This window comes from Phocoena sinus, chromosome 1 (assembly GCF_008692025.1).
Source record: "Phocoena sinus isolate mPhoSin1 chromosome 1, mPhoSin1.pri, whole genome shotgun sequence".
NCBI lineage: Eukaryota > Metazoa > Chordata > Mammalia > Artiodactyla > Phocoenidae > Phocoena > Phocoena sinus.
Window position 1 is genome coordinate 5,854,843 of NC_045763.1, and position 19,614 is coordinate 5,874,456.

Consider the following 19,614-nt stretch of genomic DNA (forward strand, 5'->3'; position numbering starts at 1 on the left):
TGGACAGATTGCTGTAAAGCTTCACTGCTCCTCGTGTGTTGTGGTGCAGCGGGAGACTGAATTAATGCTATTACTGTGCTTTCAGTCATTCTGTCTACAGAGAACGAAAAGTTAAATGTATTTCGTGTATGTATCTTTTAATGCACATTTTTGTCATCTTCGAAACATTGGTTATCATTCTTTTCCCTAAGTTGACTTTGCAGCAGGTCTATGCCAGTGTAAACAAAATCAAGAATCTAGGCCAGCAGCTGTACATCGAGTCAAGGGCCAAATCACCAAAGAAGCAAGTGATGGAGACCGGCCCGGGACAGCGTGGTGGTGAGTCAGCAGGGTCGCCCCGCCCCCCTCCCAGAGCGGCCCTCACGAAGCCACGACTCTGGGCTGCTGCTGTTCAGGTTTTACGTGCCCAGATAACAAAGGTAACAGTACTACTACTAACAATAACAACGGCAGCAGCAGATACTGTCCCGAAAGCTAAATGGTATTAGAACGTATTCACAGTATACTTCTACTAAAGAATTGACTTTTCTGCTAACTCCACCCAATTCGTAGATTCCCTCCATATGAGCTATCTGTAAACCAAAAGAGGTAACTTTAGAATACATTTCAGATAATAAGTATATTAAAATGATAATCCCTCCCTTTCATTTCAAACCAATGGAGAATGTTTGTGACCTAAATTGAATGAAAAACTTGGGCTTTTTCTTGATTACATGTTTACTTTTCTCAAATATGAGGTAGGGAGTACCCCAGAGGAATTGGATCAGTTGTGATGGTTGATGTTATTTTGAGAAGCTAACCTGCGTGCTTCTATATACAGAATTATATAGTTCTGTATATATAAAGTTTTATAATATAGAGATCAAATTATGCTAACTACTTAACTTAGATAACTTTCTCTTAATTTTTCTCCTTGAATGTTAATATCAATATAATTTGGGAAGTCGTTATAGATTTTGGCCACCTAAATGTCCTTGATGGTCCCTACCACTGTCAAATGTGGGTGTTCTACACAGTAGGGTGAAAATTCTTCTCTTAAGTCAATAATAATAATAGTAGCTGTACTTTTCAGGACTTGATATGATTGCCACAAGAAAAATATCAAACTACTGCTCCTACAGGTGATATCACTGGGAGCCCGTAGGACACCCTCCAGATACAGCAAGTCCCGTCCTTTAGTTTTTTGGGTTCTTATTCATCTTGGCAGGAGGTTTCAAGTTCTGTTTGTTTCTTTTGCTGTAGACGTAAGGGCACAAGGAAGAAATGACAACCTTTTTTGGTCCCGTGAAACCATCAGATCTCCCCCACAAAAGAATTTATCTTAAATACCTTTCTTGTTGTGTATCATTATTCCATATCCTGCCAGAGAAAATTCTTTGAGGAGATTTTAATCTAAAATTTCTAGATGTTTTCTTCATTGTCTGATCCAGTCAGTGCTACTTGCTGCTGCCTTGGCCTACGACCTCATGTTAGTGCCACAATCTTACATCCTGACCTCTGGAATTTCTTCTCAGGGTAGAAATCCTTTCTAACCTTCTGCTTTATTCCGTTTCTTATCACTTGTCATTGCATTGGTCTAGTAATACCATCAGTACTGTTGTTTTGAAGGCTATATATTTAAGCATCATCCATATTCAATCATTCAACATTTTATAAAATTTAAACTTTACCTAACCGTGTGTACTTAGGCTGCTATTTTAGAAACTGAAATTTTCTTACTACTTAGCTATGTGCTATATTTGACTAATACACATAGGATGCCACTTTGTGGGGAAGTTATGCCATTTGGAATAACTTTGGAGAACTAATGTTATTTGGGCGTCTTGTTTTTATTAACAGCTTAAGACCTACAAGTTTAAAGAGCTAGTAAAAAAATCTTTATTACTCTTTACTGAAAAGAAACAAGAAGGTGACTTAAAGATAGAAAACGTTGTAATTAGAATATTAGAAATTGAGTAGAGATATACACCAATGAAAAGGAAAATACTAAATGGTCATTGTATATATATTTTATTATATACAGGGTGCTGGAGCACACAAGAATGTAAGGTTTTAAGTATGTATGTTTACCTTTCTTATAAAGGCAGGTTATGCTTTAGAATAGAATAAGAAGGGAAACTTTTGGGTTTCCCTGGTGGTGCAGTGGTTAAGAGTCCACCTGCCAGTGCAGGGGACACGGGTTCGATCTCTGGTCCGGGAGGATCCCACATGCTGCGGAGCAACTAAGCCTGTGAGATACAACTACTGAGCCTGCACTCTAGAGTCCATGAACCACAACTACTGAGCCTGCGTGCCGCAGCTACTGAAGCCCATACACCTGGAGTTCATGCTCCGCAGCAAGAGAGGCCACCGCAATGAGAAGCCCGTGCACCGCAACGAAGAGTAGCCCCTGCTCGCCACAACTAGAGAAAGCCCACGTGCAGCAACGAAGACCCAATGCAGCCAAAAATAAATAAATAAAATAAATAAATTTTATTTTTTAAAAAGAAGGGAAACTTTTAAACTTATTAGGGAAGGGCAAGGAACAACAAAGAGATGTAAAGTCCCTTCCTCAGCCATACAGACCGACGCCAGCTGCCAGAGAAGTAATTGGGGAAATTGGGGAAAACTGAACGTTCTACTGCAAGGGTGATGCAAAGCCCAAGTGAAAGATGATTCATACACTGAGCTAACTCAAGAGTGAGAGTGCTTTGGTTTCTGCTTGGGGAGAGCTGGAAAGAGCATCATTCCAAACTTACGAGGAAAAAAGCCAGACGGGCAGCAAGTTCGTGTTCTTTCTTGAACCTGTCAGAGTGCTGAGGTTACAGGGCAGCCAGCAGGCCTGACATCTGAGGAGAGGCGCATACTTGCAAGGAGAAGTGAGATAAGTGCTGGATCCTGTGACTGACTGATTCCAGTCACCTACAAGAGACAGACCTTCTCTGAGGCACAGTGCAGGGAAGACCAAAGCCTGGAAGTGGAGCAGATGTTGGAAAAAAGAGCTCTCAGGAAAGCAGCCTCCACCTGAAGCACAGAGTGTCACTAGAGGGATCTGAAAGCTGTTAAACAGTGAGTGAAACCATAGCAACAACAAACCTCAGACCTGGCCTAAAGTTTAATTAGATTAACCGGAACACAGACCTAGTGGAAGGAAAGCCATGCTCAGTCCCTACTGTCTTATACATGTTCACTTTTCAGCAAATTATGAAGCATATGCAAAGCAAGGAAAAAAACCTCCTAGGAGACAAAGCAGTCATCCGAACAAGAACAAGAGTCGGGTAGGACACAGATGTTGGAAATAACTCTGAATAATAAATACATTAAAGGCTCTAATGGACAAAGTAGGTAACATGCAGAAACTGCCGAAGTAATCACAGCATCAAGATGGAACACGAAAGAGAGGATCAGATGGAAATGTTAGAAATGCTGGAGATGAATATATGCCTTTGGTGCGCACTCAACCAAGAAAAGAATCAGTAAACTTGAAGATAGATAAATAGAAATTACACAGCTGAAACACAAAGAGAAAGGAACATACAAGATAGAGCCTTTTAAGAATTTGGGGACAAGATTGAATGATCCAACATATGAGTAATTGGAATCCTGGGAAAAATACTCGAAATGATGGCTGATTTTCCAGATTCAAAGAACATCAAGTAGCATAAATACAAAAAAAGAAAAACACCACACACTTGGGCATATCATGTTCAAACTAAAATAAAACCGAAGAGAATATCTTGAAGGCAACCAGAGGAAAATGATAGATTACAGAAAAACAAAGATAAAAATAAGAATTACAGGAGACATTTCTTCAGAGACTGTGAACGTTAGAACACAATAGAGTAACATCTTCAAAGGAAAGAAACCATCAGCGTAGAATGGTACACGCAGTGGGAAGTATCTTTCAGAAATGAAGGAGATACAAAGATTTTTCTCAGACAAAAACTATGGGAATGTATTGCCAGCAGATCTGTTCTATAAGAATCCTAAAGGAATTTGTAAAGGTAGAAGGAACATGATGTCAGACATAACACTTGGATCTGCACAAAGAAATGAAGAGCACTGGAAGTGGAATAAATGAAGATAAAATAAATTTTATTTTTTACTTATTTTTAATTACCGTAAAACATAACTAACTAAAGCAACAATAGTATTCTGCACGTATAACATATGTAAAAATACTGCAAAGGATGGGAGTGAGGTATTAGGAATATACTGTGTAAATTCTTCCCATATTATAGTATTTGGAGTATGCTATTTGGAGATAGAAACTGAGTACTTAAAGATGTATATTGTAAACTTTAGGACAATTATTAGTAAAAGTTTTTAAAGAAGTGTAAATAATGTCAGTAGAGGTGTTAAAATGTAATTTAAAACACTTAACCCAAAATGAGGTAGAAAAGGAAGGAAAAAGAAACAAAAAACCCAGATGGAACAAATGGAAAACAGCAAGAGGTACATTTTAATCCAGCTACATCAATCACATTAAATGTGAATTATCTCAGTATATCAGTGAAAAGACTTAGAAATTGTGAAATTGGATGAAAAAACAAGATGCAGCTACCTATTATCTACAAAAACCCATTATGAAAATTAAAGACATAGGTTAAAAGTAAAAGGTTAGAAAAGATATATCATGCTAACAGGAATCAAAGGAAAACTGGAAAGCTATATTAAGGTCAGACATAGTAGACTTTAGAACAAGGGCTTCAGAGAGATATTGCATAAAGACAAGGGGGATGATTCTCTGAGAATATAAAACAATCCTGTTTAGGCACCTAACATCAGAGCTTCAAAATACACGAAGCAAAAACTGATAAAAACTTCAAGGAGAAATAAACAAATCCACAGCAATAGTCGGGGACTGCAGCAAATCAAAACCACGATGAGATATCAGCTCACACCTGTCAGAATGGCCATCGTCAAAAGGGCAAGAAATAGCAAGTGTTGGTGAGAACGAGGAGGAAAGGGAGCCCATTTACACTGTTGGTGGGAATGTAAGTTGGTGCAGCCTCTATGGAAAACAGTATGGGGCTTCCTCAAAAAATTAAAAATAGAACTACCATATGATCCAGCAGTCCCATTTATGAGTATTTATCTGAAGAAAACGAACACACTAATTTGAGAAAATATGTGCGCCACTATGTTCACTGCGGAATTATTTACAATAACCAAGATATGGAAACAACCTAAGTGTGCATCCGTGGATGATTGGATAAAGAAACTGGTATAGAGAGAGAATGGAATACTATATGGCTACAAAAAAAGAATGACGTCTTCCTTGTGGCAACATGGATGGCCCTCAGGAGTATTATGCTACATGAAATAAGTCAGAGAAGGACAAGTAGCGTATGATTTCACTTGTATGTGGAATCTAAAATTACAAACCAGAACTCCTAGATACAGAGAATATATCGGTGGTTGCCAGAGGGGAAGGGGGTTGGGAGGTGGGCAAAATGGGTGAAGGGGATCAGAAGGTACAAATTTCCATCTATAAAACAAATAAATCATAGGGATGTAACGTGCAGCTTGGGGGCTATAGTCAGTGATATTGTACTGCAGATTTGAAAGTTGCTCTTATCACAAGAAAAACATTCTTTAACTTTATATGGTGACAAATGGTAACTAGATTATTGTGATCATTTTGCAGTGTATACAAATGTTGATGCATTATGTTGTACACTTGAGGCTGATAGAATGTTACCTGTCGATTATACTTCAATTTTTAAAATATAAATTTCTAGAGAGAAAATCTTTGTAATATTGGGTTTGGAAAGAGGTTTTAGATATGACATCAGAAGCATGATCCATAAAAGAAAGAAATTGATAAATTAGACTTTATTGAAATTAAAACTGTTTCTTTGAAAGACGTTGGTAAGACATTGGTAAGACAATGAAAAGACAAAATATTTGCAAATTATATATAAAGAGCTGTATCCAGAATACATAAAGAACTCTCAAAATTTAACAATAAGAAGTTAAACATCCCAATTTTAAAATGGTCAAGAGATCTAAACACTTTTCCAGTGAAGATGTATAGATGGCAAATAGCATATGAAACAACACTCAATCTCATTGGTCATTAGGAAGTTAAAAACACATCACACACCCGTTAAAATGGCTAAAATTAAAAGAACGAAAACTGACAATACTAAGTTCTGGCAAGAATGCAGAGTCACTAGAGCTGTCACACGTTGCTGAGGGTAATGTAAAATTGTGCAGCCACTTTGGAAAATGCGGTAATTTATTATAAAGTTAAATATCTTATAATCTTACCGTATTACTCAGCAATTCCATTCTTAGTTATTTACCCAAGTGAAAAAAAGAAGCAAGTTCACACAAAATCCTGTCTGAAAATGTTTATGACACTTTATTCACACTCACCCAAAATTGGAAACAACTTCCATGTCATTCAGCAGGTGAGTAGATAAACTGTGATACATCCACCCAATGGAATACCACTCAGCAATAAAGAAAAATGAACTTGGGCTTCCCTGGTGGCGCAGTGGTTGAGAGTCCGCCTGCCGATGCAGGGGACGCAGGTTCGTGCCCCGGTCCGGGAAGATCCCACATGCCGAGGAGCAGCTGGGCCCATGAGCCATGGCCGTTGAGCCTGTGCGTCCGGAGCCTGTGCTCCGCAACAGGAGAGGCCCCAACAGTGAGAGGCCCGCGTACCGCAAAAAAAAAAAAAAAGAGAGAAAAGAAAAAAAAAAATGAACTTGATTCACGCAGCAATGCAGATGGATCTTAAATGCATTTTGCTAAGTTAAAGAAGCCAGAGCTAAAAGGTTGCATGTTGTGTGGTTCTGTTCTGGGAAGGCATTACTTCTGGAACACGGTAGGTCCGGAAAACAGATCAGTATTTGCTAAGGTTGCGGGATGTGTTGACTGCAAAGAGGCAGCTGGAGGGAAGTGTTTGAGTGAGAGAAACGTTCTTTTTGTTACTCTGGTGGTGGAATCACAACTGGCTGTGCATTTGTTAAAACTCATAGATCTGTTGTGCCTCACCCCGCCCCAGAATGTAGAGGGAACCCAAGATGAGGTATAGGCTGTGACAAGTGACCCTAACCAAGTTACAAACTAATGGCATAAACATCCTGAAGGAGGTGGGGAAGAAAGTTGCTGAGTAGCTTTGCAAATCGGTGTCTTCTCTGGACACCCCAGCACTAAATCCAAAACATAAATGTACACAAACACAGTATTCAGGAAACTGATTTCTCACCATAGTGCAGGCTAGCAATTCTGAAGCTACTTTACATAAACAGTAGAACTGAGCAAGTAGGCAAACACATTGCAGATAATGAGATTCCTCGCCACTGGAGAGGGACATAGCAAATGAGCAGAGGGAATGCTAGCGTGAACTCTGGTGCTGGATTGCAGTTAAAGGTATCAGCATGGACTCATGCCTTTTTGCTTAATGGATGGATGGACGGATGGACAGACAAGAGTTGATATACATACAGATATATATTTGTTTTGTCCATTGAGGGGACCTACAAGGAGGGACACATTTACCAATGAGCACACCCAGTACCCAGGTCTTAGTTCCTATGTGTTTTTCCCATAAAAGAAACCAGAGAAGTAAGGAAGTAAGGAAGTGCTCAAGAAAAAAGGGAGAAAATGGCATGTCCGAGGGACACAGGAGACAACTTGAAAGAGCACGTAATGCCAAAACTGGAACAATTTGAGCAACAAAATAAATAATGATAGTATTGGATTATAACACAGCAAATGAGTATCCAGGAGTCCCTGCTGATAAATGATTGGATGAATAAATAAAAGGGAAAGGGGAGAAGGGAAACTCTTCCTAATAGAAAAAGCTTGATTAATGTAGGAGTAAAAAAAATAGGAATTGCTATTAGAATGCCACAGTAGTCATTATGCTGTACGCCTTAAACTTACTACTGTATGTCAATTATATTTCAATAAGACTTAGAGAATAAAGAAAGAATTCCACAGTAGTAACTGTTGCAGGGCATATCCTCCAGTGAGTGCTAAAATTAGATGAAAGGTTTTTTAAAATCGAGGTTTTAGGTATGTAATTTCCTATTTTTAAATGTACAGTTTGGTGGCATTAAATATATTCACAGTGTTGTGCAAGCAATAGGTGAAAGTATAAAAGAAACAGGATATTTGCATGGCTTCAAAGTATTCCTCCAGAACATTTATTGCTTACATCTTTTATTACCTTGTAAAATAGTAACTTTACATAAGAGAAACCTGGCAGGCATCACCTTAACCAATGATCAAGGTTAATGTGTCAGTGATAAAACATCACCATCATGAACTGCACTTCTGTGGCAATTTTCCCCAAGATGCATGACCTCAACCTAATCATAAGAAAACACCAGAGAAACACAAATGGAGGGGCATTTCTAAAAAATTCCTGCCCCATACTCTTCAAAAGTGTCAGGATCATGAAAGACAAGGAAAGACTAAGGAGGCATTTGACAACTGAATTCATTTGTGACACCCTGGTTGGACTTCTGGACCAGAAAAGTGACGCTTAGTGGGAAAACAGGTGAAATCCAAATGGACTGTAGCTCAGTATGCCGCTGTTAATTTCCTAGTATCATTCATTTTCCTATGGTTATGTGAGATGTGACATTAGTGGAAGCTGGGTGAATGGTATATGGGAACTCTCTACCATTTTTGTAACCCTTTGAAACCTTCAAGTTGAAAATTATTAAAAAAATTAAAAGTAAAATTAGGGCTTCCCTGGTGGCGCAGTGGTTGAGAGTCCACCTGCCGATGCAGGGGACAGGGGTTCGTGCCCGGGTCTGGGAAGATCCCACATGCCGCGGAGCGGCTGGGTCCGTGAGCCATGGCCGCTGAGCCTGCGCGTCCAGAGCCTGTGCTCCGCAACGGGAGAGGCCACAACAGTGAGAGCCCCGCGTACCGCAAAGGAAAAAAAAAAAGTAAAATTAATGAGTGAAAGTGAAGCAGTTTTCCATGATTCCCTCTGAAAATAGAGAAGCCTCTTCCAAGCAGCTAAACTAACCTTTATTAGTAGTATCAACAGTAGCTAATATTTCTTAGTCTCTCAACAGCATTTGCATAATTCTTTACTCTTCTTCCTTGAAATAGTTTCCCCTCTTGGTTTCCACGACACCAGACCTTGCAGGATCTGTCTCTTCCTGGATAAGTCTCCTTCTGGCTTATTCTCTACTGAAAATTCAAGTTCAGCGCTCCAGACTGAGGTCTTTTTTCCTCTCTCTATACCTCTGCTATCTGGTACGGTAGCCACTAACCACATTTTGCAATATAAATTCAAATTAATTACAAATAAATAAAATGTGAAATTTAGTTCCTCAGTTGCTGTAGCCACACTTCAAATGCTAGTCGCTGGGTCTGGTGTTAGTGGCTACTAGGTTGGACAGCACAGATAAAGGACAATTCCGTCGTTGTAGAACGTTCTGTTGGACACCAGTTCAACACAGGCAGTGCCGTGTACTCTCCGTTGCAACACATAAGCAATGCACTATGTCTGTCATCCCCCTTAGTGATGCCAAGATCAGTCAGTTGTACAGGTAGTAACATTGTGAAGGTCCCCGTCAACCTTTCACCTTTGGTTTTATTCCTTGGTAATCTTTGCCTGAAGCAGCAGTTTTACTCCTTTTTTAAAAAGATACATATGAAATTATTCATGTAATTGTTCTAGGTGATATCTTTCTATATCAGTGCATTTAAATCTGAGCTCATTTTTAATAACTACATAATATTGATTGTATATGTCCTAAAGTATCATGTATATCCCAAAGTACTATTTAATTTTGCTGAATAAGTACATATTCTCAAGCATGTGATCTTTTATTTATTTATTTATTTATTTTTAGCATCTTTATTGGGGTATAATTGCTTTACAATGGTGTGTTAGTTTCTGCTTTATAACAAAGTGAATCAATTATACATATACATATGTTCCCATATCTCTTCCCTCTTGCATCTCCCTCCCTCCCACCCTCCCTATCCCACCCCTCCAGGCAGTCACAAAGCACCGAGCCGATATCCCTGTGCCATGCGGCTGCTTCCCACTAGCTATCTACCTTACATTTGTTAGTGTATATCTGTCCATGCCTCTCTCGCCCTGTCACAGCTCACCCTTCCCCCTCCCCATATCCTCAAGTCCGTTCTCCAGTAGGTCTGTGTCTTGATTCCTGTCTTACCCCTAGGTTCTTCATGACATTTTTTTCTTAAATTCCATATATATGTGTTAGCATACGGTATTTGTCATTTTCTTTCTGACTTACTTCACACTGTATGACAGACTCTAGGTCTATCCACCTCATTACAAATAGCTCAATTTCGTTCCTTTTTATGGCTGAGTAATATTCCATTGTATATATGTGCCACATCTCCTTTATCCATTCATCCGATGATGGACACTTAGGTTGTTTCCATCTCCGGGCTATTGTAAATAGAGCTGCAATGAACATTTTGGTGCGTGACTCTTTTTGAATTATGGTTTTCTCTGGGTATATGCCCAGGAGTGGGATTGCTGGGTCGTATGGTAGCTCTATTTTTAGTTTTTTAAGGAACCTCCATACTGTTCTCCATAGTGGCTGAACCAATTCACATTCCCACCAGCAGTGCAAGAGTGTTCCCTTTTCTCCACACCCTCTCCAGCATTTATTGTTTGTAGATTTTTTGATGATGGCCATTCTGACTGGTGTGAGATGATATCTCATTGTAGTTTTGATTTGCATTTCTCTAATGATTAATGATGTTGAGCATCCTTTCATGTGTTTGTTGGTAGTCTGTATATCTTCTTTGGAGAAATGTCTATTTAGTTCTTCTGCCCATTTTTGGATTGGGTTTTGTTTTTTGCATATGATATTTTAAATTGTGCGTCCTTTCATTCTCTTTCAGATGAGCAGAAGGCCTTTTCTTCCTTCCAGACATTAAAAAATAATAGTATGTACCCCGAGTCTTGTGAGGATTTGAGAAGGTATCAGCATAGCCCATCCTATCAGCAATTAAACTGTATTGATAGTGTTATCAGGTATGAGACACAAGTTTTGATAACATGTTAGTTTTTCCAGAAGCATATGTTGTCACTATGGGGCCTTTATATCATTTTTTTTTTTTTTTTTTTTTTTTTGCGGTACACGAGCCTCTCACTGTTGTGGCCTCTCCCGTTGCGGAGCATAGGCTCCAGACGCACAGGCTCAGCGGCCATGGCTCACGGGCCCAGCCGCTCCGCGGCATGTGGGCTCTTCCCGGACCGGGGCACGGACCCGTGTCCCCTGCATCAGCAGGCTGACTCTCAACCACTGCACCACCAGGGAAGCCCCTATGTCAGCTGTTTATTTTTCACTATAAATCAATGGATATCTACTACTAACAACTCATAATAAATTGAACATTTTGGGGGATGCAAAAAATTAGAAGATGCATCCCTTCTTTGAATATAGTTGAGAAGACAAGACCTACACTCATAAAAATTAAGATTTGACGATCAGTTCAAGACCATAGTCAGGGAAATGTAACAACCCCGTGATGTAGGCCAGGATGGTCAGGGAAGCCTTCACCCAGGAAGAAAGTGAAGGACTTCCCTGGTGGTCCAGTGGTAAAGACTGCGCTCCCACTGCAGGGGCACAGGGTTCGATCCCTGTTCGGGAAACTAAGATCCCACATGGCGTGCAGCGCGGCCAAAAAAAAAAGAATGTGAAATACCCCAAACAGAGGTGGTGTGAGAAAAGCAGAAAGGTGGAGGATGGCAAAGTTGGGAGCAGGTAGGAATACGCAACCGAATTACCTTGTTGCAGGTACCTGAAGAGCTACACCATTCCAGCTTTGAAGAGAAAGTGTATCTCCTGTACAAATAGGACTTCCTCATCCTCGGAAGAAGACGGACAAAGCCACAGAGCAGATGATGTCCAAGCACTGCAAGGTGACAGGAATGCCTTTCATAGTTAGATCAAGAGAGTTATTACAAAGCCACCCCTCTCTGTTTTCTCTCTAATCTTTTGACTTTAGTTATTTCATTGTAATCACAAAGAATCCACATTGCCTCTTTATGGCCAGTAGGTTTTAACTTGTCAGTTTTAAGTGGGTGTAAATTGTTTGGGTCTTTAATAATGAATTTCTAGTTGGGAATTTTTCTTTTCATTGTCAGTTGCTCTTATATCACCAGCTGTTCCTCAGATTCCAGCCGTACCTACATCAGAAATGCCAGCTAATGGACGATCCACAGATGCTGAAGGAGGAACTCCACAGGCCCTGACCGAGGAGGCTCTGAGCCTGGACGTGAGGCAGTGCAGCTACAGCAGCACCGTTGTTCACATGCCACCACTGGAGTCAGGTACCACGGTACCTTCTATTTTAAAATCCACTCAACGTTAAATACACCGTCGTGAGAAAACAAGTCATTAATGCCATTTACTTAGCAATGACATCTAAATTATAAATACTTTTTTCTTTAATTCAGTTACAGTATTTTTGGAAATATCATCACGTTTATGTTGGTTACATACTTAGGACTGTATTTCTTAGTTATGTCCTTTGCCAGTCAACTCTTGACACACGTAAGGCACCTAGAATAGTACCTGATACATAATAATAAGCCCTCAATTGTTGATGGGACTGTCTTGGGTCACTTTGTTGCTGACCTTGAAAGAAAGTGTCCAATTCAAACTTGGACTGTAGTTGTGACTAGATAGGTCATATATACATTCAAATTTTGTTGGGTAACAATGAGGACAGTATGTTTGAAATGCTCTTCCTTTAACATAATGATTTGGTGAACTATTCTGATGTCTTCTTTTTATTCCTATTTACTGTCTCCTATCCTTTTTCACTTTTGCATTATTCATAAGGATTTGGTGGATGAGGAAATGGTGACAAACGTGTTCAATCAGGTTTTCGGATTATGTCTAACACCTTTGCTAGTCTCCAGTGGTATATAAGTTACCATATGCTGAGCTGTGACTGTGTACCATTCCCTTTCCCTTGTTCTTCATATAAATTAATTCATTTAATCCTCACAACCACCCTTTGAGGTGGAGGACGTTATGTTACTAGGTGGATTGTGGATTGGTGGGAAAAGGCCAGATCAACAGCTGTTGTGAGATTAGATTATTTCTGTTTGTTTTTCTATTATATTATTGATATTATACTATTAGATGATTTCCATATATCTTATTCTATTATTTCTATTATTTCTAATTAGCCACAGATAGAGTTGTTTTGGAGTTGAGCTAGTCCCTCAGGAGAGAAGCAGATGCGTGTTTTTAGTGTACCTGTTCTTAAATACTTTGGATTCCTATGTGGGCGTGTAGCTGTCAGCGACACAGTCCATGCAAGGTAGGGCCTCACCCAACATGGAAAGCTCTTTTTTTGACTGTGCCACTATACTTTGTATACTCTGGTTTTATATTACTGTTTTGAAAGAATCTATACTACAGTCTACATGCTTTCATTTAAAGAATAAGGGATATTTACTGATAATCATTTCTCCTGACCTTAAACCAGTCTCAGCATCTACAGGTGCTCATCTTTATTCTAAGGAGAGAAAGCAGAATCAGAGCCCAGATGTTCTTGAACTGCATCTGTCTTTTGCTTTCTGGAAAGCCCATACTCCTGGAGTTTATACCTTATGCTAATAACGAGTTGGGTCTGAGGACCATGACCCCAAATGCATTTCTCTGCAAGTTATTACTTCTGTTTTATATATGGAACAATTAAGGCACGAACAGGTTAAGTAACAACTTGCCCAAAGTCACACAGCAAACGAGTGGCAGAGTAGAGAATCCAACACTGACAATTAGTCTCCAGAAACCATTGCCATTACAGATATTTTTAAAATCTATAGCAGGGTTGATGGAGTATGAGATACAAAAATTAGCTAAAAAGCCAAGAGATAAACTAAAATGTAATCTTTAAAAACAAATAATCCAAAAGAAGGACAGGAAGGGACAATTATTAGGGCAACAACAACAACAATAAAACCAGGGAACCTATCAAACCAAGAAAATAATAGCTCTAAATCCAACTAAGTCTATAATTACGTAAAATGGCAGAAATTGTCAGAACAGATAAAAATAAGTCAAGACCCAAACAATATAAATCCACAAATGGGCTGAGAACAATTGGATGGGGAAGATGCACAATCCAAACAACAGGCCCCAGAAGGCTGAGTGCCTGTATTAATGGCAGACTTCAGGAGGGAGTCTCGCCAGAGACGTTCCGTTGTGACAAAGCAGCCAGTTCGTCAAGAAGACGTAACAAACACGGAAGTGTTTTCACTCATAACAGACCTTTAAAGATAGGAAGCAAAAATTGAATGAGTCAGAGAAAGTCTTTCCAGAATCAGAGTGGAAGAACTTAACACCCCTTTTCTGCAAATGTTAAAACATCTTAACAAAATAGATGATCTGAACAGTGCGGTCAGCCACTTGACCTAGTTGATATCTAGAGAGCACAACACACAATAACTGCGTTATACATATTCTTTTCAAGTGCACATGATATGTTCACTGAGATATAAAATAGGTTGGGGTGTAATACAAGTCTCAAATTTGAAATGATTGATGTTTTACAAACTACACTCTTTGGCTAGAGTTAATTCAATTAGAAGTCAGTAAAAGTAAGATATTTATAAAGAGATTAATAACTTGAAATGCCAATGTTGGAGAAGAAAAGTCTCAAATCAGGGATCTAAAGTTCCACTTTAAGAAGCTAGCCAAAAATAAATTAAACCAAAACCCAAAACACAATAAACCCAGGTAGAAGGAGGGAAGTAATAGAGATAAAAGCAGAAATCAACAAAGTAAAAAACAGACAGTACAGAAAATTAAAGCTCAAAGTTGCTTCTCTGAAAATGAACAAAAATTGATAAACCCTTTATGCCAAGTACCACACAGTTTTGATTCCTATAGTTTTATAGTAAGTCTTGAAATCAGGTAGTGTAAATCCTCCAACTTTGTTCGTTTTCAAGATTGCTTTGAATATTCTAATTCAAAAAGTCCTGCAGCGGGGCTTCCCTCGTGGTGCAGCGGTTAAGAATCCGCCTGCCAACACAGGGGACACGGGTTCAATCCCTGGTCCGGGAAGATCCCACATACCATGGAGCAGCTAAGCCCAAGTGCCACAGCTACTGAGCCTGCGTTCTAGAGCCCACGAGCCACAACTACTGAGCCCACGAGCCACAGCTACTGAAACCTGCGTGCCTAGAGTCTGTGCTCCGCAACAAGAGAAGCCACAACAATGAGAAGCCCGCACACCAAAAGGAAGAGTAGCCTCCGCTCACCGCAACTAGAGAAAGCCCACACGCAGCAACGAAGACCCAACGCAGCCAAAAATAAATAAATTAAGTAAATAAAATTTTTTTTAATTAAAAAAAAAAAACGCCCTGCAGGGATTTGAATTGATATTTTGAATCTATGTATCAACTTGGGGAGAATTGATATCTTAGAAATGTAGAGTCCTCTAATCCATGAACCTGGTGTATCTGTTCCTTTATTTAGGTATTCTTAAATTCCTCACAGTAAAATCTTACAGTTTTCAGTGTACAGATCTTGCATGTCTTTTGTCAGTTTTAACCTCAAGTATTTCATATTATAAATAGGATTATTTTTAATGTCAGTTTCCAATTGTTTGTTGCTAGTATTTAGAAATATAACTGATTTTTGTATATTAATCTTTTATTCTACAGGCTTGCTAAACTCACTTATTAGTTCTAGAAACTTTTTGTCGATTCCATAGGATTTTCTACATGTATGATCATGTCTATGAAAGTCAGTTTTACTTCTTTTCCAATCTTCTTTTTAATCTTTTGTTTGTTTGTTTTTTGCCTTCTTGAACTGGCTAGAACCTCTAATAAATATTGAATAAAAGTTGCAAGAGCAACTATTCTTATGTTTTTCCTGATCTTGGAGAAAAAACCTTAATTATGTTAGTCCTAGGTTTTTCATAAATGTACTTTATCAAATTGAGGACGTTCCCTTCTATTCCTAATATCCTCAGAATTTTTTTTATCAGAAATGGATGTTGGATTTTGTCAAATCTCTCCATCTGTTGAGATGATCATAAGATTTTTCTTTTTTAGTTTCTTTTTCAGTTTGTTAATATGATGGATTAACTATTTTTATTTCATTCAGTTTATTTAAACTGAAAAAAAAAAAACCAGTTCACCCATTTCACCCACCCCCCGCCTCTGGCAACCACCAGTCTGTTCTCTGAGCTGTATCTGTGAGCTTGACTTTTTTAAGTAATTTATTTTTAGATTCCATATATAAGAGAGATCATATGATATTTGTCTTTCGCTGTCTGACTTATTTTACTTAGCATAATGCCACCAAGGTCCATCTGTGTTGTTTAAATGGCAAGATTTCATCCTTTTTTATAGCCGGATAATATTCCTGTATGTATGTGTGCATGTGTGTGTAGACCAGAGGTTCTCTGTACATCCATTGATGGATATTTAGGTGGTTTCCATGTGTTGGCTGTTGTAAATAGTGCTCCAGTGAACGTGGAGGTGCATTTATCTTTTCAAATTAGTGTTTTTGCTTTCTTCAGATAAATACCCAGTAGTGAAATTGCTGGTTCATATGATAGTTCTAATTTTTTGAGGAACCTCCGAACGGTTTTATAAAGTGGCTGCAGCAGTTTACATTCCCACCAACAGTACACAAGTGTTCCCTTTTCTCCACATCCTTACAAACACATTATTATTATTACTTTGGCTTTTGACCAGTCTTCTTTTATCTTATTTTTTTTAATTTTTTAATTTTATATTGGAGTGTAGTTGACTTACAATGTTGTGTTAGTTTCAGGTGTACTACAGCAAAGTGATTTAATTGTACATATGCATATATCTATTCTTTTTCAGATTCTTTTTCCATATAAGTTATTACAGAGTACTGAGTAGAGTTCCCTGTGCCATACATAGGTCCTTGTTGATTATCTATTTTATATATAGTAGTTTGTATATGTTAATCCCAACCTCCTAATTTATCCCTCCTCCTCCCCCACCTTTCCCATTTGGTAACCATAAGCTTGTGTTCTAAGTCTGTGGGTCTGTTTCTGTTTTGTAAATAAGTTCATTTTATCATTTTTTTAGAGTCCACATGTCAGGGACATCATAAGATATTTGTCTTTCTCTGTCTGACTTACTTCAGTTAGTATGATCATCTCTAGGTCCATCCATGTTGCTGCAAATGGCATTATTTCATTCTTTTTTATGACTGAGTAATATTCCATTGTGTATATATACCACATCTTCTTTATCCATTCCTCTGTTGATGGACATTTAGGTTGCTTCCATGTCTTGGCTATTGTGAATACTGCTGCTGTGAACACTGCTGTGCATGTATCTTTTTGCAGTTTTTGTCTTTTCTGGATATATGCCCAGGAGTGGGATTGCAGGATCATATGGCAACTCAGTTTTTAAAGAACCTCCATACTGTCCTCCACAGTGGCTGTATCAATTTACATTCCCACCAACAGTGTAGGAGGGTTCCCTTTTCTCCACACCCTCTCCAGCATTTATTATTTGTAGACCTTTTGATGATGGCCATTCTCACCAGTGTGAGGTGACATCTCATTGTAGTTCTGATTTTCATTTCTCTAATAATCAGTGACGTTGAGCATCTTTTCATGTGCTTCTTGGCCATATGTATGTGTTTTTTGGAGAAATGTCTTTTTAGGTTTTCTGCCCATTTTTAAATCAGATTGCTTATTTTTTTGTTTTTTTGGCTGTTGAATTGTATGAGTTCTTTATATATTTTGGATATTAGCCACTTACCAGGTATATGATTTGCAAATATTTTCTCCCATTCAGTTGGTTGCCTTTTCATTTTGTTGATCATTTCCTTTGCTGGGCAAAAGTTTTGTTCTTCTTTCTCAAGATTGCTTTGGCTATTCAGGGTCTTCGATGTTTCCATGCAAATTTTTCGACTGTTTGTTCTGTTTCTCTGAAAAATGCTATTGGAATTTTGATAGAGATTGCCTTGAATTTGTATATTGCTTTGAGTAGAATGGACATTTTAACAATATTGATTCTTCCAATCCATCTGCACGAAATATCCTTCCATGTATTTGTGTCTTCTTCAATTTTAAATGTTAAAATATCTTTGCATTCCTGGGTTAAACCCCACTTGGTCATGATGTATTTCCTTTTTTTACATTGGATTCATTTTGCTAAAATTTTCATAAGAATTTCGAGATCTATGTTTATGAGAGCTATTGGTCTGTCATTTCGTTTGCTTTTGTTTTAATGACTTTGGTTTTGGTATCAGGATACTCCTGGCCTCATAGCATGAGCTGGGAAGTGTTTTGTTCTCTTCAGTTTTCTAGAAGACTTTATGTAGAATTGGTATTTTTTCTTCCTTAAATGTTTGCTCAAACTCACCACTAAAGCCATCTGGGCTTGAAGTTTTCTTGGTGGAGAAGTTTTTAACTACAAATTCAATTTTTTAAGTAGATTTGGGGCTATTCAGGTTTTCTACCTCTTGTTGAGTGATCTTTGTTAGTGTGTATGTCCCAAAGAACTGGTCGATTTTGTCTAAGTTGTCAAGTTTATTGGAAAAAGTTGTTTATAATGTTCCCTTATTATTCTTTTGATGTCTAGTGATAGTAGGGTCTCTAGTGATGTTTCCTCTATCATTTCTGAAATTGGTAACTTATATCTGCTCTTTTTTTCCTCATCAGTCTTGCCAGAGTTTAATCAATTTTACTGCTCTCTGCAAAGAGCCAGCTTAAAATTTTATTGATTTTCTCTCTTTATTATTTTTCTGTTTTCTACAATACTTAACAGATTTTTACTCTGATCTTTCTTATTTCCTTTCTTCTGCTTACTTTTGTTTTACCTTGCTCTTGTTTTTCCAGTTTCTCAAGATGGAAGCTGAAGTCATTGATTTCAGATATTTCTTCCCTAGTGGATTTTAGTGTAAATTTTCCTTTTACTCTCAGCTGCATTTCACACATTTTGATGTATTTCATTTCATTTTCATCATGTTCAAATGCTGCCTAATATCCCTTTTTATATCTTCTTTGAAATCATTTACATTATCACAAATGTCATGTATATATATATATATATATATATATATATATATATATATATATCATCATATATTATTTAGAAAGCATATTTAGAGATTTTCCAGACCTCTTTATGTTATTGATTTCTAATTTAATCCCATTTTGGTCAGAGAAAATACAAAATTTGAATTCTTTTAAATTTACTGGGGCTTGTTTTATGGTCTGTATGTGGTCTATCTTGGTAAATGTTCTGTATGCACTTGGAAAGGATGTTTATTCTGCCCACTGTGTGAACTAGGTCAGGTTGGTTGATAGTCTTGTTCAAGTCTTCTCTATCCCCCAGTTTTCTGAGTCCTTGCTGTACCTCAGGAGGAGTGTTGAAGTCTCTGGCTGTAATTGTGGGCTTGTCTGTTTCTCCTTGCCATTTTATCAGTTTTTGCTTCATGCATTTTGAAGCTTTCTTACTTTGTGCATACATGTTTAGAATTGCTGTGTCCTTTTGATGAATTTATCCTTTTATCATTGTGAAATGACCTTCTTATCCCTTGTCTATTCTTTGCTCTAAAATATACTTTGTCTTATGTTACTGTATTCACTCCAGCGTTCTTTTTTTTTCTTTTGATTAGTGTTAACATGTTATATCTTTTTCCA

The 19,614-nt window shown here is 38.1% G+C and overlaps 1 protein-coding gene across 8 annotated transcripts in view; it reads left to right on the plus strand.

The window, feature by feature from the left end:
• Positions 1-19,614, plus strand: part of PER3 (period circadian regulator 3) — a 63,919-nt gene that overhangs the window by 21,326 nt on the left and 22,979 nt on the right. For 5 of the 8 annotated variants that reach the window (XM_032641218.1, XM_032641226.1, XM_032641186.1 and 2 more), the window contains exons 12-15: positions 192-318; positions 10,849-10,981; positions 11,748-11,872; positions 12,098-12,283. In XM_032641218.1, the coding sequence (XP_032497109.1) occupies positions 192-318; positions 10,849-10,981; positions 11,748-11,872; positions 12,098-12,283 (571 nt within the window). The remainder of the gene's footprint in view (positions 1-191; positions 319-10,848; positions 10,982-11,747; positions 11,873-12,097; positions 12,284-19,614) is intronic. The other 3 variants (XM_032641232.1, XM_032641206.1, XM_032641212.1) reach the window with 2 other exon arrangements.